The 23325-nt window shown below is 38.6% G+C and overlaps 3 protein-coding genes across 3 annotated transcripts; all 3 read left to right on the top strand.

Annotated features, from left to right (window-relative positions):
- Window positions 1–781: 781 nt before the first annotated feature.
- On the top strand, window positions 782–7569 carry LOC311627804 (hemoglobin subunit epsilon-2). Its single transcript, XM_084894413.1, has 4 exons — window positions 782–821; window positions 5851–6067; window positions 6180–6402; window positions 7302–7569. Exons 2-4 carry the CDS (start codon window positions 5976–5978, stop codon window positions 7428–7430), a joined length of 444 nt encoding a protein of 147 aa, XP_084750539.1. The 5' UTR covers window positions 782–821; window positions 5851–5975; the 3' UTR covers window positions 7431–7569.
- Window positions 7570–12363: 4794 nt separating this feature from the next.
- LOC311627803 (hemoglobin subunit beta-1) lies at window positions 12364–14053 on the top strand. The gene is made up of 3 exons (XM_084894412.1): window positions 12364–12710; window positions 12809–13031; window positions 13799–14053. The coding sequence occupies exons 1-3, from the start codon at window positions 12619–12621 to the stop codon at window positions 13925–13927; spliced, it is 444 nt and encodes a 147-aa protein (XP_084750538.1). The 5' UTR covers window positions 12364–12618; the 3' UTR covers window positions 13928–14053.
- Window positions 14054–17910: 3857 nt separating this feature from the next.
- On the top strand, window positions 17911–19775 carry LOC311627802 (hemoglobin subunit beta-2-like). The gene is made up of 3 exons (XM_084894411.1): window positions 17911–18474; window positions 18573–18795; window positions 19521–19775. Exons 1-3 carry the CDS (start codon window positions 18383–18385, stop codon window positions 19647–19649), a joined length of 444 nt encoding a protein of 147 aa, XP_084750537.1. The 5' UTR covers window positions 17911–18382; the 3' UTR covers window positions 19650–19775.
- Window positions 19776–23325: the final 3550 nt, after the last annotated feature.

Raw genomic sequence — 23325 nt, 5'->3', positions numbered from 1 at the left:
CTGGATGACTCAGCTCTTTAATAGATGAAAGGATGACTACTCATTGTTGGTAGGCAATAAAATATACCTGAGCAAAATAATGTTGTGGTGAACAGAATATTCTTTGAATATTAAACTAGCAAAGAATACAGAGGGTTTTCAGAATATGTCATTACCAGGATTAAAATTCCATAATGGCTTTTCACTCCTTACCATTGAAGACAAGTTCTACATTATTTGGTTTATGCTTTCTCTGTGACAATACTTCAGGCCATTCTCACCTTTATTATGCACATGTCAACCACATTTGCCTATTATTGATACCTCTTGCGTATTACAGGTTTGCTTGCCTTCCTCAGAGGTTTGGATTTACTATTCCAACTTTCAGACTTTCTATCCCAATATTTTTCCATGGCAGATTCCTTTTTTTTTTAAATATTCTGGCCCCACTTCAAATACTACCTCCTTAGAGAGACTATTCCTGATGTAATTATGCCCCTCTCTCATTGAATCCAATATCAATTTTCTTCAGAACAAATGTTTGAAATTATTTTATTGATGGCTTATTTATCCATTTCCTGTATCTTCAATCTATAAATTATTAATCCTAAAGAAAAAGTTATTTTCTCTTCCTCATTTATCTTAAGTCCCCAGTATTTGGAACAATTATGATGTGCACTTATTCAACAAATAGTTATTGAATGAATGCTTGAGAACACATGAGAATGAATGTTTTAAAAAACATGAATGCCTCCTGGTAAAGAAATAACTTATGTGGTGAGGATTTATGCAATGTCAGAAGCAATGACATGGAGGAAATAGACAAGAAAACATTTTGGAAGGTATTGCCTCAAAAGTATAAGATACGAGAGTTACATATGATTTTTTATTCATTGGGTTTCTAGAAAAATGGGAAGATTGTTTGCAGACATGAGGATTCCTAAAAATTCATTAGTCTGAGGAGGAGTAAGATTCACACTACCTGACAAATTAGATGATAAACTAATTTGAAGACAGAGGTGCACTGCAACAAAAATTTACAGGTAACTATTTAATCTGCTCTTTCATATGATTATGAGGTTTGGTCAGAGGGGCAAATAATCAAGCCAGATTTCCAAAGCTTCAGGTACCATGCTTTAGCAAGGGACTGTGCTCAAGACTGTCTCTTTTTTTCCTCCACTTCGCTGACCTCTGATCTTCAAGAAAAGCCTCTGGGTCTTGCCTTAAATTCTTATCTGTCTTTCACACGAAGTCTTCCCCAGTTCCCTAAGAACAGATAACAGCCTCACAACTACGCAAAGCAGACTACAGGATTACTTCTCTCATAGCAGAAATCCAGCTCTAATGTATTGGGTTGAGCTCTTAAAATTTTAGAGCACTCAGTAAATACACATGGGAGTAGATTTTTAAGGGTTATTTTGTAAAGGATTTATTTCAGAAAACACACACATACACACACACACACACACACACACACACACACACACAAGGCAGCTTCCTAGAGCTCTAAATACAAGAGAAACAGATTCTGGAGGAAAATATCAAATGAACCAATTCCTCCCCCATTGGAAGTGTTTGTTTACTGTTTCTAATAGTTTTTGTTGGAGCCATGAAATATGCCACATAAAATAAATGCTAAAAGTCAGATAATCTTAAAAGATGCAAAAGATGCATTTGTTAAGATACAATATCCATTTATGGTTTTTAAAATTTAACAAAATGGGTGTAAAAGAAAAGTAATTCAACATAATAAAGACCATATATGACAAACTTTTAACTAATGTCAGACTTAATGGTGAAAAACTGAAAGCTCTTCCTCTGAGATCAGGAACAAGACAGAGATATCTGCTTTCACCACTCCTATTCAACATAGTACTGGTAATCCTAGCTAGAGCAGGCAGGCCAGAGAAATGAATAAAATGCATCAAAATTGGGAATGAAATATAAGGCTTACTTATTGCAGATTACAAAATTCTTTATATGAAAAAACTCTAAAGACTCCATCATGCAACTTCATACTTTGCATTTTATTTGATCTGCATGCAGTTCTTTGTTTCAAGAGCAAATAGGTCAGATTTCTAAAGCTTCAGAACCCTGGTCAGATAACATCTGAGGTTATACATCACTCACAGGGGGAGAAAACTTAGTAGAAATTCTGACCCTGTCACGTTGTAAGTGTGTCCTTTCAAAAACTGCAGTGAATCAGAGATAAACTCATTTAAAGTGCAGTGATGTCTCTGGTATGACTCTGTGGACTGCTAGTCAAAGAAGAAAAGAACCTTTGTCTCTTTAGAGCTGTTTGGCATGCACATAGGAGAGAGAAAGAGGTGCTTCCTGATGTTAGTTCTTAATCTAAGACCAGATGAAAAGTGGATTCAGTGAGAAACAACAATATTTTTTAAATGATAAAAGTAATAGTAATAGTAGTGATGATGATGATGATTATGATAATAATAATAATAATAATGGCTGTTCTGCTAAGAATTCTCCTATAATTGTCTTCAGTTTTATTTTAATCATGAGCTATTACATGTGAGAACCCCAGGGATTATATGTTGAACTATGAATGTGTACGTGTTTGTGTGTGTGTGTGTGTTATTTTAACAAGAAAATAAAAAAATAAAAAATGGGGCCATAAAATAAATATACATTTGGGTCATAGAGTTAGAAGGAACACACATTTGGGAATTCTTCAAGTTAAAGATATAGGAGAGTTCTGATAGGAGAAATGGGTATGATGGGACAAGAACTCTTCAGAACCAAACAATTATATTGGCCCCTGTAAAGACTTCAGGGTAGGCAAGGGATCTGGATAGAGGCAGATTACAATGTGGGGATCTGGCAGAGAAAAATTAACTGAGTTGTTAAGATGGTAAGGTCCAGGATATATTTCTAATCCCCCCTTGCTTATGGAAACACTTTCTAGAAGCCACTGGTTAGTTACAAGCCCTTATGAAGATAGATTAGAATGGGAGGGGTTGGAGGTCAGAGGAAGAGATGACTTTTTTCAAAGTCAACTCAAAGAACTGCTCCTGGGCTTTATTAAAAACTTTATGATGTAAGTGGTGAGAGCTGCCTCAATAAACTGATTGCATTGCCACCAGGAGAGAGACAGTACCCACGTGTGTAGACTGACTATAGCATGGTGAGGAAGAGAGGTCCTTATAAACTGTTCATAGAGATGGGGATTTATGTAGGGAAATGAAACAGAAGGAGCTCAGAATCCAGCTCAGAGCAACAGATAAGCACTGCGAGAGCTAAAGGAAAAGGAAAGAAATTGCACAGAATAGTTGGAAAGGACAGACTTTAAGGGTATTTGTATGACTAGATGTTAATACCTGTTATAGGCAACAGTGCAAAGTGGTGGACAGGAAAGTTAGAAAGATGAATCTGGCTGTGCTGAGTAGATTAGAGACCATACTAATATTAGGTTTACCAATCTCTACTAATTTCTCATGCCTTAGAGCACATGTGTCAAACACACGGCCCGCGGGCCAAATCCAGCCCGCCAGGCCGTGCAATGTGGCCCGCACCGCGCTGTCATCACTGCACTCCGCTGTCAGTTTATGACATTGTCAGTTTATGACTGTTCAGTAAACCATTCGGCCCGCGATTTAGGCTGGATTTTAGATTTTGGCCCCTTCTCTGATTGAGTTCGACACCCCTACCTTAGAGTGTAATATCCACTCTAACCTGTGCCCATCTCTCCATCTTTGCTTCCTCCAACTCTTCCCTTAATGCATTTTACTTCAACCTTCTAATGCCTTTCTCTTAATGAAATTCCAGGTGTTTTTCTTTTCTGTTTTTATTTCTCCCCTCTTTTTTTTCATTTTTTTTGCTTTTTCTCTCCAGCCTTGGAGATTTTCACTTGCTCTTCCTGACGCCAGGAACTTGTTTACACCTGGCTTCATCTTATCATTAAGGACTCACTTCGGATATAAGTTTAGGACATCTTTCCTTATATTATTTTTCTGTAGTCACTTGCTACTATGCCATCTGATACCGTTTTTGCCTGTCATAAAACACCATCTGAAATTCTTCATTCATTTACTTGTGTAATTATTAGTGTCAGTCTTCTCTGCCCACTAGAATGTGAGTATCCTGGGACTTGACCAACTGTTCTGTTTCTACCAAGATTTCCAGTGTTGAAAACAACACCTGGCATGATTAAACCTCAATAAATATTTGATTTTTTATTTTTATTTTTTTTATATATTTTTTTTATATTTTATTGATTTTATACAGAGAGGAAGGGGGAGAGAGAGAGAGTTAGAAACATCGATGAGAGAGAGTCATCGATCAGCTGCCTCTTGCACACCCCCTACTGGGGATATGCCCGCAACCAAGGTACATGCCCTTGACCGGAATCGAACCCGGGACCTTTCAGTCCCCAAGCCGACGCTCTATCCACTGAGCCAGACCGGTCCCGGCAAATATTTGATTTTTTAAAATAAATGATGATTGATTGGAAAACATTAGGTGTTTGTGATGCTATAGCATTGATGTGATAAACATTTAGATGGCAGATGGAGCGGGGAGATGGGGATATATCGAAAATGTGGAACAGCAAAAGAGAATCAAAAAGTCAGTGAAAGTGAATGTCTAAAGAGGGTGAAAGAAAAGCAGGAGTTAGAGGTAACTGCCAGAATCACTGTGTGGTTTTCTGGAAAGACAGGAGGAAGCTATTCACCAGCATTCAAAGTTGCAGGTGCCCCTGAGTTTGAGGGATTTCAGTGCACACACACACTGTTAGAGGTGAGCATTAGCACCAATAGAGAGCAAATACCTTGAGCCAGGCCTTTGGCCCAAGCCCACAACTAAGTAAAAGGAAGATTTCTTGCAGTGGTCAAAGTTTCATTTCTTTCTTTTATTTCATTGGCCTCTTCTCTTGAAGCAAATCCTTTTGGGATTGATTCAAACTCTTTTCTTTATATCTCTGTTCCAAAATACAACAATAGATCTTGGCATTAAGAGATCACAAATAATCAAGGTTGTGATGGTAAACTACCTTTTAGCCATTAGTAATTCTTTTCCACATTGAAGTCTTTTCCAAGCTGAAGAGATGAAAGTTTGTTACTATATCAAGTGGACAGAAAGGATTTCTCTTGTAAAAACAAAACCTCAGCTCTAATATATTGGGTTGAACTCTTTATATTTTAAAATAACTCTAAAAACACATGTGTGGATTTTTATGTGTTTCCAGCATATGATAGGGGCAAATCTCTTAATCTATAGCCACAACCATGGAGTCCTCTAATGCTCTATTCATTGAACACAGGAGTCCCATATCTCCCAACACTTGATTGTGCATGTTCTGACACATATGAGTAGATATATGGTATAGGCCAGATACACTTATGCATAGAATCAGAGTGAAATAAATTTGCTCAGACAATTGTATATATATTATTAATAGAACTAAACAACAATAGGGAAATGTTCAACTCTTCTCTAAATTATCCAGTTCTGACCTGTCCTGTTTCTAAACTGATGCTGAATTAGGGCTGTTCTGTTTACAAGAACTATAAAAGTATGAACCTTATCTAATCTTTAGAAAAATTGGTAACCTATTTGAACTTTGGCTTATTCCATACCCTAGGTGGACAGTAGAATGATGTCTTGTAAACACCTGACACAATGTCCAACAGATTTCTAATTCTTACCCTTCCTGATTTTAGTCATGCTTCATGGTCACCCTAGAGGTCACCAGGGAGAGTGGTGGTGGGGAGCTTGAGATATGAGATGCATAGTAGAAGCAGGGGAAAGAACAGCAGAATTCCTCTGATAGAGCCACTAACACTATCAGTGACACAAATGTCCACCTGTCCCCGTCCCCACCCCTGGTGGTAACAATGCACCCTTGACCAATAGCCTCATTTCATTGGAAGAAACAAGGGGCTGGGGGCCAAAGATGAGGAATAAAAGACCAGACAGAGAAGCAGCAGTACAGACTTGCTTCTGGCTCATCTGTGATCAACAGAAAGCTCCAAGACACCATGGTGCATTTTACTGCTGAGGAGAAGGCTGCTGTTGCTAGCCTTTGGGCCAAGGTGAATGTAGAGGCGGCTGGAGGCGAGGCCCTGGGAAGGTAAGTACTGGAAATGAGGAAAGAGGCAGAAAGCATTTCTGAAAGAGAACTTGATCAGGTCTCTTAAGTGTTCTGACTTCTCATCTGGTCTATGACTGTGTTCATCCCACAGGCTTCTAGTTGTCTACCCCTGGACCCAGAGGTTCTTTGACACTTTTGGCAACTTATCCTCTGAAACTGCAATAATGGGCAATCCCAAGGTCAAGGCCCATGGCAAGAAGGTGCTGACCGCCTTTGGAAATGCTGTTAAGCATATGGATGACCTCAAGAACACCTTTTCTCAGCTGAGTGAGCTGCACTGTGACAGACTGCATGTGGATCCTGAGAACTTCAACGTGAGTTCTGAGCATGCTTGTATTTTGTTCTTTTGTCCTAGTTATTTGTATCATGCATACATCAGGGAAGATAAGCATTTAAGTCTTATCCTGTATAGGTAATGGTAGAAATAAATATTTCAGGGGAGAGCAAGAGTTTGGTAGTTAAGTAGTTTCAAAAGTAAGACCAAGTAGAGTAATACAATGACTATGACTAGGAGAGACCACTTGTCTAATATTAAAACAAACAAACAAACAAACAAAAAATCTAAGTGTTGTTGTAAAGAGCAGTGGTCAAAACTGAACTAAATGTTTTTGGCTTACAGAATACAAATGGAGTCAGGTAGAAAGCATTTTGCCTTAGTTAATTTAAATTTTCTGTAAAAATGGATGATTATATCACTGCATGGTTCTTGATGTTAGAACCAAAACTAAGCAGGGCAAAGTAAGAACAATCTTTTCTATGGATGGCTGTTTCCTTACCACTTCCCTTATTAGCAATGATAAAATGCTGTTGTATACACAACACAGCATTCTTTGTCATATGAGTATGCAAATAATTTACATATATGTAATATCTAGGGACTTAGATTGCTCATATTGAGACACCTTGCAGCACTATAATCATACTTTAATAAAAAAGAAAGATTTTCTAAAGAAAGGAAGCATTTCATAGCAATATCACAGCAATGCTAGCATGATGAATTGGCAGGACAAATAAGAGAAGCATTGAACTCAATAGCAGTACATGACTGTGAATCATATTGAAGCCAACAGCAAGCCCATAATGATGCACTTGTATGGGATCACGACCCTGAAAGTTGCTCAAACTTTTTTTTAGAAAGGAAATGGGTATTGTCCATATTGAAGACTTCTGTTTACTCTATGCTAATTTTCTTTTATCTCCAATCTCTCTCCAGCTCCTCGGCAATATGATATTGGTTGTCTTGGCAACACAGTTTGGCAGGGAGTTCACTCCCCAGATGCAGGCTGCCTGGCAGAAGCTGACAACTGCTGTGGCTAATGCTCTGGCCTACAAGTACCACTGAGTCACCTGTCCAACTCTGCGAGTGCCTATCGGAGGGTCCTTTATTCCAGGAGTTCACCTCCTGAAAAATGGGAGCAATGCCTTTGCCTCTACATTTAACTCCTATCTGATAAAAATCAAATAAAAATATCCTCCATAAGGAATATCCTTGTCTTTTCTTTCTGTTTGTCTTTTATGTTGATTCAGCTAAAATAAAGCACTTTTATGAGAATGAGAGTATTGGTAGTTGGGGGATAATTGAGAAGAAACTTTTGGAGGCTCTTCAAGATAAAGTGGCTCCAATAGAGCAGTTACTTCTAGGAAGAAATAGTAGGTTCTTGAATTGGACAATGTCTTTATTTTTTTTTTCTTTATTGATTATGGTATTACATATGTGTCCTTATTCCTCCATTACCCCCTAACCCCCCATTCATGCCCTTACCCCACTGTGTCTGTGTCCATTGATTAGGCTTATATGCATGCATATAAATCCTTTGGTTGATCTCTCCCTCTTACCCCCACCCTCAAAGGGATGGGATAGAGGAACTCTTAAGACATACAATACAATGATCGATTATGAGTAGGGCATGCTAGGACTTGGTATGTGTCCCATGTATGTTATTATTTGTTTAAATTAATAATAGACCTCTTTTAAAGCTATAGTTCACTTTCATTTCACATAAGAAACATTTTTATCAGCTGTAATGCTGTGAAGTTGGAGCTTCCCACAGACCCAGTCAAGGGCCATGCTATAAAATTTCCCTGAGTGTCTTCAATGGTAATAATGGAAGAGTCTTACCGCCTTGGTTTGAATCTGTTTCACACTACTTAAAGGAATATATTTCTAATTCCATTAAGCCTTTAATGGTGATGAAAGTACATTTATGTGGAAAAATGATAAATCCAGGAGCCATCATGCTAGGCCTAAGTAACGGATGTAAAATTTGCCCTTTAAATACAATGTGGTGGTATAAAATTAGAGAAGCTATGAGAGACACTGGTAAAATCAGGAATAGATGCTATTGTTAGAAACAAACAAACAAACAAATAAAAAACCCTCCAGTTTTTTTGTTTGTTTGTTTGTTTGTTTTTTGTTTGTTTGTTTTTTGCACAGGAGAGGGACATAAAAATAGGTAATTTGTGGGAAACTGATCCACATGTGGTTATATAATTTAAAACATAGCATCTAATTTAAGTGTAGCCATAGGGGTTTGCTGTGATTAGAGTGAAGTTATAGGTAAAGGACTAAACTTGCAGACACAATGAAACTAAGAAAAAATAAGCCAGGGACCATTGAAGCAAATATTCTTTAGGACTTAAAACATAGAAAAATAGAGAATGGAGAAATCACAACAAAAAGCCAGATTTCCCTCCTGGTGAATGAAAAGAAGAAAATCTTTTGACAAAACAGGAAATGCCTAGACGTCTCTTGTTTGGACCTGGCTCTGATCACAACCACTTTTGTAGAAATCACTTCAAATTCCTGTACCCTGAAGGAGTTCATCTCCATCAAACAAAAAGTGTATGAAATGTTAAAGGGTCTTATTGAGAAGAATAAGAAATCAAAAACATGAACAATAAACTGGCAAAAAATATGTATCTATCAACAATTGAATCTACAAACAGAATGAACAAGCAAAATAGATACAGAGAAATTTTTGTTGGCTGCCAAATGGGAGGGAAGTTGGGGGCCTAAAAGGTGAAGGGATGAAGAAGTACAAATTGGTTGTTACAGAATAGTTTTGTAAATGTGGGTGTAAAGTACAGCATAGGAAATATAGTCAATAATATTCAATAACTAGGCACGGTATTGGATGGGTGTGGGATTTATTGGGATGATTACATATTAAATTATCTAGTAATGTCTGGTCACTGGGGAGTACAAACTTTTTTTTTTTTTAATTAAAAAATTTCTGTACTCAGGTCCTTGGCATAGAAATGAAGAGCCAGGGCTTTTGAATGTAATGAACAAGGATCACATTACATCCTTATTGACTTGCAAAGTATTATTTAAAATGTCTTGGTTTGTAAAATGGTATAATGACTCTAATTTCACAAATACATTTCAAGTTCTCAAGGAGGTATTCATAGGCTGCATTGCCTGTCATTTTTGAAAGGTAGTGGTGATAGTTTATACCAGGGGATGGGGAACATCCTGTCTGCAGGCCACATAAGGCCCCAGAAATCATTTGGTCTGGCTCTGCCAAGCTTTAGGGGGTGAGTAAAATAAATCTTTGACCAAATATAGCAGGATAATTTTTAGTTAATAATTTGTATGGCCCACAAATAGTGTTATAACTGCCCAAATGGCCCTTGGCAGAAAAAAAGCCCCCAGGTGTTACAATGTGTGCCTCTATGCCTTGTTTCACTGTGTATTATTAACCTGGCTGTATTTTATCTGAGCTCAAGACCCATAAATCTAACTATATGCTTAATATCAAATTTTGAATTGTTCTGGAGAGCATCAAATACAATATGTCCAAGAATGAACCCCTGATCTTTTGCTAACTTATTCCTGCTAACTTAGCCTTCTTCTTATGTACCTCACCTCAGCAACCAATACATCATTCATTACCTAAGCCTGAAAATACAGATGGCATTTTTTATTTCACTCCCCTACTATAATAACATCAGATTTGTCTCTTACTTATTCTACCCCTAAAATCCATTTATACACTGAAGCCAGAATAATTATTTTGTTTGTTTGTAATCCTCACCTGAGGATATGTTTTGCATTGATGACGAGAGAGAGAGAGAGAGAGAGAGAGAGAGAGAGAGAGAGAGAGAGAGAGAGAGAGAAAGGGAACGGGGGGGGGGGGAGAAAGAAAGAGAAAGAAGGAGAGAGAAATGTGAGAGAGAAACATAATCGGTTGCCTCCCATACTTGCTCTGACCAGGGACAGAACCCATAATCTGGGCATGTGCCCTGACCAGGATCAAACAACGGATCCCTCATCTGAACAGGACAGTGCTCCAACCACCTAATCCACACCAGCCAGGGCCAGAATAATTCCTGAAAAATACAAATCAAATCATGCCACCCCTTTCCTTGAATTTTTCAAACTTGTTTCCTGACTTAAAGATAAAGAAAAATATTCTGTAACTGAATTTAAAGATCATTTATGGCTCCTCTGTACCCTTCTATCATATTAATATAATCCTCTCCCCTTATGACCTGAATTATAGTCATACTATTCACCTTTTGATATAAAAAGCATACAGTTTGAATTATTGTGTGTTTACTTTTATACATTTTAAAATATATTATATATTTATATTGATTTCAGAGAAGAAAGGAAAGAGAGAGAGAGATAGAAATATCAATGATGAAAGAGAATCATTGATCAGCTGCCCCCTACATCCCCCTTATTGGGGATTGAGCCCACAACCCAGACATGTGCCCTGACTAGAAATTGAATTGTGACCTTCTGGTTCTTAGGTAGACACTCAACCACTGAGCCACACTGGTTGAGTTTGTCTGGTTACTTTTAATCAATATTATTTTATATGCTTTATCTGTATTGCTGCATGTAAAGCAGCAATTTAAATTGCTTTATGACATTTCATTATCTTATATAATAAAAGGCTAATATGCAAATTGTCCCCTCTACCAGGAGTTCCACTGGGAGTTCAACTGGGAGTTTGACCAGAGGGCAGGACCAGCCTGCCAAACGCCTGCAGCCCCTCCCACAGTTGTCCCCACCCCCTATCGCCTCCCCCATCCTGATCAGGGGCTGGACCAGCCCACCAACCACTCTAGGCCCCTCCCCACAGCCAGCTCAGCCTGATCGGCCCTGATTGGTGGTTCAATATCTCTGGGGATTGAGCCCACAACCCAGGCATGTGCCCTGAACAGGAATTGAACTGTGACCTTTTGGTTCATAGGTCAACATTTAACCACTGAGATACTCCATCCAGGCTTTATATTGTTTTCTCTTCGCTTTGCCTTTCATTTCAATCTTTTATTTTGAATTGGTTTCCTCCTTCTTCTTTTCTACATTATTTCTATTTTAGTTTTCCTTGAGAGCATAGCTGGAGAAATTTTGCACTGGAATTTTTTCCCCTGACCCCCATCAGACTTCAGGCTTAATATGGCTGAATAAAGTAAACTGTTTCTTTCCTTTCCTTTCTTTCCTTTCCTTTCCTTTCCCTTTCCTTTCCTTTCCTTTCCTTTCCTTTCCTTGCCTTTCCTTTCCTTTCCTTTCCTTTCCTTTCCTTTCCTTTCCTTTCCTTTCCTTTCCTTTCCTTTTCTTTCCTTTCCAATTTCCCTGCATTCTTACTTTAGTCAGATCATAAGTATTTTTAAAAATATATATTTTTAATTGATTTATGAGAAGAAGGGAGAGGGAGATAGAAACATCAAATACGAGAGAGAATCATTGATTGGGTGCTTCCTACATGCCCTGCACTGGGGAGAGAGCCTGCAATCCAGGCATATGACCTGACTGAGAATCAAACTGTGACCTCCTGGTTCATAGGTTGGTGTTCAACCACTAAGGCAAGCCAGCAATCAGATCATAGTTTTAAACAGTTATGTTCTAAGTATCAGATATTTTTCTTTATCTTTATTATATTTCCCCCATTATTATTCATGTTCCCAAATCTATTTAGTAGTTGGGAGAGAAACAATGTTTATCATTTTCCATTATTTTAACGGGCATTCATTTTAAGGAAGAAAATGAAGAGAAAAAAGAGAGAGAGTGTGTGTGTGTTTTAACTGTATTTGCCTAAGTAGTAGAAAAAAAGGCAAATTAAAATTATGGCAAAATATTTATCATTTCACCCACTTAGAAATAACTCTAGAGACAAAGAAAAGCTCCATTCTAAAGAGTCTACTTGATTAAAAGTTTGCTTCCTAGGACTTAGTTTCCTTATCTACAAAATGAAAGAACTGGATGAATTAAACACTAAGATACACCCCACCATATCAGACTAAAACATTTATGCATGAATGAAACAAGAAGTATATTTGTAGAAGCCTAAGAGTCAAGATACACAAGACCTAGAGGGCCAGGGGAAGGGACTTGAGAATAAGGGTGGATCCCACATTCTCACAAACCAATGAAATTCTGAGTATACTGAGAGAATCTGCTCACAGGAGCTGGGAGGACAGGGGCCAGGGCTGGCCATAAAAGGAAGAGCAGGGTTAGCTGGTGCTTACACTTGCTTCTGACACAACCGTGTTCACTAGCAACTACACAAACAGCCACCATGGTGCATCTGACTGGTGAAGAGAAGGGTGCCGTCACTGGCCTGTGGGGCAAGGTGAATGTGGAGGAAGTTGGTGGTGAGGCCCTGGGCAGGTGAGTATCCAGGCATAAGGAGGGTGAGGGAAGCTGGGTGTGTGAGTTTCTGACAGGCACTGACTCCCTCTGGCCTCTGTGCTGCAATCACCCCTCAGGCTGCTGGTGGTCTACCCCTGGACTCAGAGGTTCTTTGACTCCTTTGGGGACCTGTCCAATGCCGGCGCTGTGATGGGCAATGCTAAGGTGAAGGCCCATGGCAAGAAAGTGCTGGATGCCTTTGGCGAGGGTCTGAAGAATCTTGACAACCTCAAGGGCACCTTTGCTAAGCTGAGTGAGCTGCATTGTGACAAGCTGCACGTGGATCCTGAGAACTTCAGGGTGAGTCTAGGAGATGTTCTACTTTTTGCTTTCCACCTTCTTGCTTTCACTCTCGTTCTTTTCCTACCCGTTCTTCCAGGATTCTTTTAATTTACCATATTTCATTATTTAATACTTTTCAAAATATATATAGTTTTATATTTTTTTCTTTCAATATTATATTGTTTATATCTGCATAGGATATTTAACAACCATGGACTCACAAACATTTTCTTAATCATGCTGCTTGTCTTATTTTTTCACCTCTTTCTCTTTTCCCACCCCAATTTCATTTTCCCTAGCCAGTACTCAAATTCTATAAACTATCTTTCACCCGCTGCCTCTACATTTAGAAAATTCCTCCAGAAGGGGGATGAAAAGACTCATCTTTCCTCAAAGTGGAAAGAACCTCTTTGAGTCCAGGGGTAGACTTATTATTATTCTAGAGGCTATAAATAAATAATTTTTTAAGATTGAAAAGTAGTCTGAACTTTACAGCATTTATACTCAATGGAAAGGAAAAGAAAGTTAATATTTGAAGGTGAAAAGACCAGAAGTAGGAAGTAGAGCAGTTTAGTTGCTGAAGACAGTACATCATCTCACTAATTAATTAATTACTAATGTACATAATATTTATCATAAATAAATATATATGCATTTATTTATATAATATAAGCATGCAAATATTTACTCATTATGCTGGTGGGCTAAGTGTAGGCAGGAAAAGTTATTATTGACCTACTTTCCCTAAAGCAAGCTATTAACCATTGTATATGTCTTCCCCACAGCTCCTGGGCAACGTGCTGGTGGTTGTGCTGGCTCGCCACTTTGGCAAAGAATTTACCCCTCCAGTGCAGGGTGCCTTCCAGAAGCTGGCCGCTGGTGTGGCCACTGCCCTGGCTCACAAGTACCATTGATTTCTGGCCTGTGTCCTAGTGATCTTTGGAAAACTCCATTTCTTCAGATCCTTATTTCTTAACTTAGGGAAATAATACCCATTCTCAAGGATACGGCTTCTGCCTAATAAAGAACTTTCATCTCAACTTCTTGATTCATTTCACTTATTTTATTATTATTTTTTTTTCCTCTGGGGGTACAGGGACATCCATGAGGATCTATGTATAGGGAGCTCTTGTGTTTTACCCAAAGGAAGGGGACCATACACAGTCACTAAAAGCTGACACTTCTACCTTCAAAGCATAGGACTTTCCAAAGAGTTCTGGAGATATAGAGAAGATTCTGGCATTACAGGGCTCTATGGGGGACCTCAAAATTAAGACATGCCCTTCAGGCTAATGCTCTGATCCATTTCCTAACAACTAGTCAAAATATAATATGCTCCATTTAAGACATAATACTTGCTCAAGACACTATTTAGTTTTCTTTCTTTCTTTCTTTTTTTTTTTTTTTTTTTTTTTTCCTATGTCTCTTGCCTCTAGATTGTAACCCCTAACACTAGACTCCATCAGCTGTCCTTGCTCTCAGAAATATATGGGGGAGATAAGAGATCAACCGAAGGACTTGTATGCATGCATATAAGTATAACCAATGGACACAAAACTCTGGGGAGGGAGGGCATGTGTGGAAGGGAGGGGCAATGGTAAGATATGTACACATATAATAATTTAATTAAAAAATAATTGCCCACATGTAAAAAAGAAAGAAAGAAAGAAAGGAAGGAAGGAAGGAAGGAAGGAAGGAAGGAAGGAAGGAAGGAAGGAAGAAAGAGAAAAGAAAAGAAAAGAAATAACCTACCTCTTTCACTTGCCCCAGAACACCTCCAAAACTAATCCCCACACCTCCTCAGGCAAAGTTTAATGCTTGAATATCACTTGTGATCATTTTTGACACTGGCTTCAATAAACTTTACAAAATTGCCTAAGGGAATCTTTTCAACCCCCTCCACATTTTTCACTTTTCTTGTCTATCACACTCATTCTCTATGCTGTATAAACATTTCTGCCTATTTAGTACTATCCCACATGAGTACTGTGCTTAAAGTTCCGCTACAGGCAGTGAGGAAATATTTATTAAATGAAATAAATCAATGAGTAGGTAATTATTCCTTGTGTTAGAAGTCCTGGGACCAGAAGATAATCTAAACAACAGACCAATGCACAGAGTTTTTTGAGTGTTAATGATACAATATATAATGTGGAAGCACTTAGGAAAGTAAAGCAATGATCAGACATTTGTTTTCTGATTAGCTAGTAAAATATCTCTGAAGGATTTCTAGACCTTCTAACTTGTACACATTTCCTTAATTCTATATAATTTCTTATTAATTAATACTACCAACAATAGAGCCTGTTGCTTCCTTTTGTATGAAAGTGTTTTTCATAATTAATCTGTGTATATTATCAGGGTATAGACAACACATTACAGTTTATGGTTTTACCACTATATTTTGAATTGCCTGAGGGCAGACATTTTTATATTTTTTTTAATTTTTCTTCTCAGGTCATTGTACATACTAGACACTTGGCACTGTTTATATCTGCAAAGAGTATTTAACAACCATGGACTCAGAGTCACCCCAGGAGGTGCTGGGGAGATTATTTCCACATCCTTCATCACAGAAAAGTTCTTGTAAGAATCAAATATTCAGAGAAGAAGAGAGACTTTCAGAGAAATTGAAAAAGAGTAAAAGAAATTGTGGGTGTCATAGTCTCAAAGAAGAAAAAAAAAAAGTATCCTTTTTTCCTCCAAATGATCATGAAAGAACAAAAATACAAAAGGCTTACTATACCCTCTTTTGTTCCTTCACCTCTGGAACTAATCAATGAATCTAGACAAGAAATTGGGCCTAAAAATTTCAATACTGAAATTAAAAATATGTCTTAAAAATGAGTTAAACTATCATATTTCTAAACTACCTTGTGTTTATATTCTTTGTTTCTATGAATTATGTTCTTTCTGGAGTATTTTCACTTCATTTCATTTTGAGAGTATGCCAAACAGAAGTAACCAAGAGATTGTGCATGTGAGAGAAAAAAGCAAAAAGTCACTGTGCTTGACTGAGGAAAATAGAGATTAGATTGCCAGGATGGTCTTCTTGGGGGGAATTTAGAATTGGACACTAGAGCATGTACAAAAGTGTTCTAGCTGGGTGCAATTTTTAAAACAAATGGATAAAGCACCCATGTATTTCTGGATGAGTGTCACGATTCTGTTGAAGAAAGTTAATACTTACCTTCTTTTTGAAAAATATATTTTATTAATTTTTACAAAGAGGAAGGGTTAGGGATAGAGAGTTAGAAACATTGATGGAAGAGAAACATCAATCAGCTGCTTCCTGCACACCCCCCACAACCAACCTACATGCCTTTGACTGGAATCTAACCTGGGACCCTTTAGTCTGCAGGCTCTATCCACTGAGCAAAACTGGCCAGAGCTTAGTATTTATCTTCTTAATCATGCTCAGATTAGTCCCATTCTGGTACACATTAGGTTAACTTGACAGAATGAATTAAATGAAAAATGCTTCTGTTTTGGAGGGGTGTGTGTGTGTGTGTGTGTGTGTGTTTAGTGTTCAGTGGGTATGGAGTCGAAGTAAAGCAGACTTCCTATAGTACCTCTTCCCAGGATAGACAGAAGCTCACAACAGTAATGTTGTCAGTGGGGCTAGGAAGGTTCCAAGAACCTTTCAATGCTGATCTGGATTTGAACCTGAGGCTCTGAACACATTTATTATTATTTACACATTTTCAATTTTGTCTGGTATGTCCCTGAGCTTTTGATGTCTTATTATAACTTTGCAGCCTTATCCTTGGAGGGTTATGGGTAATAAAAGGAAAAGTGTATTTCACTCTGTAGTCATATGAAGTAGAAGTAGTGAGAGAAAGCAGCAAGCAACTTCTGTCCTGAAAGCAGGAAGACAGTGGCTACAGCCACTGCTGGTACCAGAGTGACACTTAGATCATTTATGGCAAAAGAAGACTTAAGAAAGAAGACTTCTGTTACATTTTTTTTTTTTTTTTTTTTTTTTTTTTTTTTGCCAGGGATGGCAAAGGAGAGAAAAAGGTGATTCTAGACCTCAGGGCACCTGAATTAGGAGAAGAGTCTAAGGTAGAAGATACATGGACATAGGAAGTAGTGATGATGAAAATTAGGGAAAATAACTATCAAGCCCTCAGAAACCCAAAGATCCTGTGCTCAGCTCAGAACTACTTGCTAATTTATACCTTTTTATTGTATCTTTTAATAACAAGAAGAAGGATTTTACACTTTTTTTCCCCCCAGCCTGAGAAGTTAACATAATTTATTACATGAGAAAAAGGAGCTCCAAGGGTTATATGGGTGGGGCAGGGCATGGGTATTAAGAAAGCTGTAGAGATAAAAGAGTAAGTTTTAGTAAATGAAGGCTTAAACAAATAAAACATACAGAGAAAATGGGATTATGGGCGATGAATTTACGTCAGAGAAATGATTATACACAGAGAATTCTTAGTGGCTGAAGGAAAAAATAACAAGTGCTAAGGCAGGAATGCCTTTCCACTTTCCCACCCCTTCTTTTAAGTCACAGAGCGCTTCTCTGTTCTCTCAGGTATTTCCCCAGATCAGTCCGGGAAGAAAGAAATCTGTGTCCCTGGTTAGTATTTTAACATATTGTCCCCTCAGTGTTATTAACAATTTGGGGTTGTAATTGATTTTTGACTTATTTGTATGTCTTACAACATTGAGAGACTTCTAAATTTCTATCTGTGGATTCCCAAATCTAAGAGGACAACTATTTCACAGAACATTCCGGATTTATGTTTATTCTACTTTTTAATCATCATTTATTTGGTTATATGATTTTTTTTAAAAATCAATAAAGTAGATATTTTCTTACCAGGAGGATTTAATCCAAATCATATAAAGAAAGATATACTTAGAACTGGAGTAAACTTGTTATCTATTTTGTTCTTATAAATATGTGTACTCTGAAGACAGGCATGAACCATCCATATATTCTTAGGGTGAACTTTCTGGATCTCAGATTCTTCGTTTGACCAATAAGAAAATAAAGAAGGTGATCTCCAAGACATTACCAGGCTGTGATTCTAAAAATTATATAAGCAAAATTTTTTAAGGAGGATGATTTTTTAAGTGGCAGTTTGTACTCCTGGATGGGGCCTTGAGATGCCTAGAGAGAGGGCTGAGGGTCTAAAGTCAGATTCCCAAGCCAGTGCCAGCATTGGTAAGGACAGGATAGCTGTCATCGTTGAATCCTCACCCTGCAGAACCACACCCTGGCCTGGGCCAATAAGCTCACAGGAGCTGAGAGGGCAGGGGCCAGGGCTGGCCATAAAAGGAAGAGCAGAGTTAGCTGGTGCTTACACTTGCTTCTGACACAACCGTGTTCACTAGCAACTACACAAACAGCCACCATGGTGCATCTGACTGCTGATGAGAAGAGTGCCGTCACTGGCCTGTGGGGCAAGGTGAAAGTGGATGAAGTTGGTGGTGAGGCCCTGGGCAGGTGAGTATCCAGGCATAAGGAGGGTGAGGGAAGCTGGGTGTGTGAGTTTCTGACAGGCACTGACTCCCTCTGGCCTCTGTGCTGCAATCACCCCTCAGGCTGCTGGTGGTCTACCCCTGGACTCAGAGGTTCTTTGACTCCTTTGGGGACCTGTCCAATGCCGGCGCTGTGATGGGCAATGCTAAGGTGAAGGCCCATGGCAAGAAAGTGCTGGATGCCTTTGGCGAGGGTCTGAAGAATCTTGACAACCTCAAGGGCACCTTTGCTAAGCTGAGTGAGCTGCATTGTGACAAGCTGCACGTGGATCCTGAGAACTTCAGGGTGAGTCTCTAGGACACTCAATGTTCTCTTTCCTTTCCATGGTCAAGCTCATGTCAAGGTGGGAGGACATAAATGTCAGGATGTAATTCAGAATGGGAAAAAGGTATTCTGGTTGCATCACTAAGGATTACACAGAACCATTTAATTTTTTGTGCCTTCTTTGCTCACAACCATTGCTTCCTCTTATTTATTCTTATTCTTATTCTTTTTCTTTTTTCTGCAATGTCTTCTCTTTATTTTTTGAAGTAAGTGGTTTATTTGAGTGTTTAATTTTTACATAAGTCTTTTTCAGTCCACTTAAAATGGCCTATACTTTCTCTCCTTTATGACTTCTTTCCAAATGTGTTATTACTGCTTTGCATAGTTCTAAAGAATAAAAGTGCCCTCGCCAGTTTAGCTCAATAGATAGATAATTGGCCTGCATACTGAAGGGTCCTGGGTTCAGTTTTGGTCAAGGGTACATGCCTGGGTTGTATGCTGGGCCCCCTGTGGGAGGCATACAGGAGGCAGCCAACTTAAGTTCTGGGGTAAGACAGAAAGGGAAGAATGTTATCAAGTAAAAATTCAGACTGATGTGGGTGGATTTGCATCAATAGTTACATCAGAGATCCTACTATCTTTCTGCTTATATTTGAAAAACACAGCTTGGAAAGAGTCTGGAATATTCTTAGTCCAAGCTAGTCCATCTGCTGACTTTGACCATGCCTCTTGTGTCTTCCCCACAGCTCCTGGGCAACGTGCTGGTGGTTGTGCTGGCTCGCCACTTTGGCGAAGCATTTACCCCTCCGGTGCAGGGTGCCTTCCAGAAGCTGGCCAGTGGTGTGGCCACTGCCCTGGCTCACAAGTACCACTGAGCTCCCTGTCCTGTTTTCCCAGAAACGTGCCTTTCACCCCAGAGCCTAACACCTGCACATGGGAGTTTTATGAAGGGCTTTGAGCATCTGGTTTCTGCCTAATAAAAAGCATTTATTCTCATTGGACTGGTGTTTTTCCATTATGTCTTCCTCTCTCACTCACATGGGCACATAAACACATGAGGGGCTAGGTCAGACTTCAGAAAAGTATGTTTATATCCTGGGCTCAATAAAAAAAAAAAAAAGAGGTTGTAAACAGTTAATATGTGTCCTCAGAGAAAAGGCAGGGGAGGATGGGAGGGAAGAGATCAACCAATGAACTGTATACATGTATGCATAACCCATGGACACAGACAATGGGGTGGGGTGGGTCTAGAGGGGGTGGGGAATGGGAGCAGGCTGGAAGAGGTTAATGGGGAAAAAAGAGGACCTCTGTAATACTTTTAACAATAAAGATTAAAAATAATAATAGTTAATATGTGGGAGGCAGATGCTGCTGTTTGCTTTTTTTGTTTCAGAAAAGCATTCAAGTTGAAGATTAAATTGGGGGTTAGAATTTTGCTGTTTTATTTATATTAATTATTTTTTAGCCTCATTTATAAATGTCTTCAGTTGTCCAGAATCTCACAGCCCAGCTCTATTAAATTCTTCAACCTAAAGATACTCCTGTCCCTCTAAATTTTTTTTTTTTTTTTTTTTTTTTTTTTTTTTTTTTTTTTTTTTTGCCTTGCAGTTCCCAATGTCCTTCCTCCCCAACACTGTTATCTAGTTCTTTCATCACCTTATACAAATGCCTATGGGACAGGAAGTTGGGGAAGGGCATTTCACTGCCTCTGCCCTGGAGCCTTTCACACTCTGTATTTGGAAGAGGGGCTTGCTAATATTATGAAAAAAATAGGACTGAGGGACTTTTTGTGGCTTGATATTCCCCAAATCCTGTCACAGGCTTGCACCAAAGGAATCCCAGTTTCTTCAGGGTGCTTTTGCATTCATATCCAAGAATTGACTGGAGGTCTCTTCTCTTCCTTATCTTACCTCTCATGGCTGCTCATTAGCATAGTGTTATCATCAGCAGCACACCCTAATGTTATTCCTCATTCAACAGCCCCTTAGATGGGTGCTGGCTTCTTGAAATAAAGTAAGAATTTGAAATGGTTCATGTCTCCTCTGTATCCCAAATAGTAGTCTAATTTGGAAGGTATTGAAAGTAAGACATTAACAAGTGCCTATAAATTAGTGTGTAAAGGATTTAATGAGATCAAAGGGTGAAATGAGTGATAGGATGAGTAGATACTGGTCAGAAGTAGAAGGGGGGGAAATGGAAAGGGTGAATGGCCTGTACCAAACCACTGACAAGTACAGCAGTAATGTAACAGGACCATCAATGGGTCCCTGCTGCCTGTCACTACTGGAGCCAATTAAGCAGAGACAGGGTTGAATCATACATGCACATGTATTCCAATATTGCCAGCAATATGGGAAAACAGCAGGTCATCCATAAAAACCTGCTCTGCACCCCATCATAAGCCAGCAGCTTACATTGGGTAAAAGGACAAAGATTGCATGAGGAACTATCCAAAGGGTATGCCAAATGGGCAGTTAACACAGGTAAGCAGGGGGCTGGGGCTCTTCAAAGGGTTTAGTGATATGCAGAAAGGGCAGAGGTCTTCAAAGCGCTGGCAATTCTGGTTTCTGCAGCAAAGTTGTTAATCTTTCCATGGTAATAGATGAGGAGTATGGGCTGAATTTCCAGGTGAGCTCCCAGGTTCAGAGTGAAGCTGCCAGCTAGGTTAAAATGTGCCTTTTTTAATCAGAATAAAACAACCACCGTTAACAGAGCATGTTTAGGAGTTCTTACAATTCTAGCAGATTCCCCAACATTCCATTTCTGCCCATATCAGTAGCATGTTTGGTATTCTGATAAGTTCAAGTAAGAAGAAAAAAATTGAAACAAAACTGCTTCCTGGTAGATAGGTTAAGGAAGGACAGGACAGGGCAGGATAAGATAGGACAGGATAAACTAAAATATGAATATAAACTTTGGTGAACACTGTAGAGGACACATTTAAAATTAGAAACTTATAAACAAAAGAATGCAATCTAACCACTCTGCATATGAGATGCTTGTACAACGAATTGACAAGTGAGATAAAATGGAATAGCAGTTTAGAACATAAGCTTTGAAATCAAACAGCCTGGATTAAATACAACATTACCATTTCACATATGCTGCCTGAACCTCATTTTTCTTTTCTATAAAATATCTAAACGAACATATGTTTTATGGTGTGGCTGTAAAGGATTAAATGAGATAGGCATACAAAAAAAGTTTATTGCAACATCTGACACTTCACAGTGCCTGCCTGATACATGTCTTAGCAAATATAATCTAATAGTGTTTTGTTAAAATCATTATGAGCAATAAGAGTAGAAGAGGTGTCATTAATTAATATTCATTATGATGCCTGAAAGAGCTGTCTCATGAAACAGAAAACCAGAGCAAGAAATATTATGGCTTACCTAGCACCATTCATATTTCCCAACCTCTTATATTCAGGAATCTGTGTGATTTGTTTCTTATTGAACAGACCAGAGTATCAGCTTCAATTAGGAGGCTAAAACCACACTGAAATTTGAAAAGAAACATTTAATGATAAGGAATTGTTAAATAAAACCAGAAATTGGAGAAATTGAAGATTAGTCAATAAGGAGTAAAGATGATTATAAAAACATAAGAAGAGAAGACATAGGAATCTATGTTAACCATGTTAGACAGCACAGTCACTGCTCCTAGTTCTTATGTAGAGCAATGAATTAAGAAACAATCTGGGGGAGGTAGTTCTCCTGGGATTGATAAGCAAAGCTCTTAAGAGAGAGCATTCCCGAGGCTCAACAGAAGGTTAAACAATTTTTGAGACTGCAAAGTTGCCTAAAGGAAGATACATAAGAAGCTACTTATTAAGAATTTGCTCCATGGGGTGTCAGTGGAAGCCACCCACATAAATTAACTGAACCCCAGATCTTTCTACAGAACTGAGGATTGAAGAAGTGAGTCATGGGAAAATTCCAGAAGAATAGCACCCCCCTGCAAAGCTATCCATGGGGTATAAAAAGGGGAGCCGCTCATAGGAGGTGCTAGCCTGAAATGTTCTGCTGCAAAGCCATGTGTACTGCTAGAGGCTGGCACCAAAGGGGCTGAGTGCCTTGCCATAGTCTGGTGCTGCAGAGACAGAGATTTTTGCAGGATCCTGACTAAAGTATCACAACAGAACTAGGAAGAGAATCCTCTTCTTCTAGGGCCTCGCCAGCACAACTTATCATCATGTCAACTGGAATTTTTAAGAATCTACCTCCATTATCACAGAAAAGTCCATTAAGAGTGAGATTTGTAATTGAGAGGCAATCCATTGATAACTAACACCCTTGCATGAGGTAGGTGCTTGACAGTAAAGTGCATAGGTTAAAAAAAAAAAAGCAAATAATAAAGCAGTATATAGAGGCTTATGAAATCAACAACAGCAGTAGGGCAGACTTACCACTGTTTGGATGAATTGTTTTTCCTCTGTATACATATGATAGATTTATTCAACTTGTTCAGATGCTGGGCAAAGAAGAAAATCTTGTTTGCATTCCCATATAGAAACAGAAAGAGTATTTGGATTACTACCCCCTTTTT

This window comes from Pipistrellus hanaki (assembly GCF_964339955.1).
Source record: "Pipistrellus hanaki genome assembly, chromosome: 9".
NCBI classification, from domain to species: domain Eukaryota; kingdom Metazoa; phylum Chordata; class Mammalia; order Chiroptera; family Vespertilionidae; genus Pipistrellus; species Pipistrellus hanaki.
This window is presented reverse-complemented; position numbering and strand designations above follow the sequence as displayed.

Excerpts from the sequence above, each read along its gene's own strand:
- LOC311627803 (XM_084894412.1), top strand. The coding sequence starts at position 12,619 with ATGGTGCATCTGACTGGTGAAGAGAAGGGTGCCGTCACTGGCCTGTGG. Across the intron at positions 12,711-12,808 it reads GGTGGTGAGGCCCTGGGCAG|GCTGCTGGTGGTCTACCCCT; the intron begins GTGAGTATCCAG and ends ATCACCCCTCAG. Across the intron at positions 13,032-13,798 it reads TGGATCCTGAGAACTTCAGG|CTCCTGGGCAACGTGCTGGT; the intron begins GTGAGTCTAGGA and ends TCTTCCCCACAG.
- LOC311627802 (XM_084894411.1), top strand. The coding sequence starts at position 18,383 with ATGGTGCATCTGACTGCTGATGAGAAGAGTGCCGTCACTGGCCTGTGG. Across the intron at positions 18,475-18,572 it reads GGTGGTGAGGCCCTGGGCAG|GCTGCTGGTGGTCTACCCCT; the intron begins GTGAGTATCCAG and ends ATCACCCCTCAG. Across the intron at positions 18,796-19,520 it reads TGGATCCTGAGAACTTCAGG|CTCCTGGGCAACGTGCTGGT; the intron begins GTGAGTCTCTAG and ends TCTTCCCCACAG.
- LOC311627804 (XM_084894413.1), top strand. The coding sequence starts at position 5,976 with ATGGTGCATTTTACTGCTGAGGAGAAGGCTGCTGTTGCTAGCCTTTGG. Across the intron at positions 6,068-6,179 it reads GGAGGCGAGGCCCTGGGAAG|GCTTCTAGTTGTCTACCCCT; the intron begins GTAAGTACTGGA and ends TTCATCCCACAG. Across the intron at positions 6,403-7,301 it reads TGGATCCTGAGAACTTCAAC|CTCCTCGGCAATATGATATT; the intron begins GTGAGTTCTGAG and ends ATCTCTCTCCAG.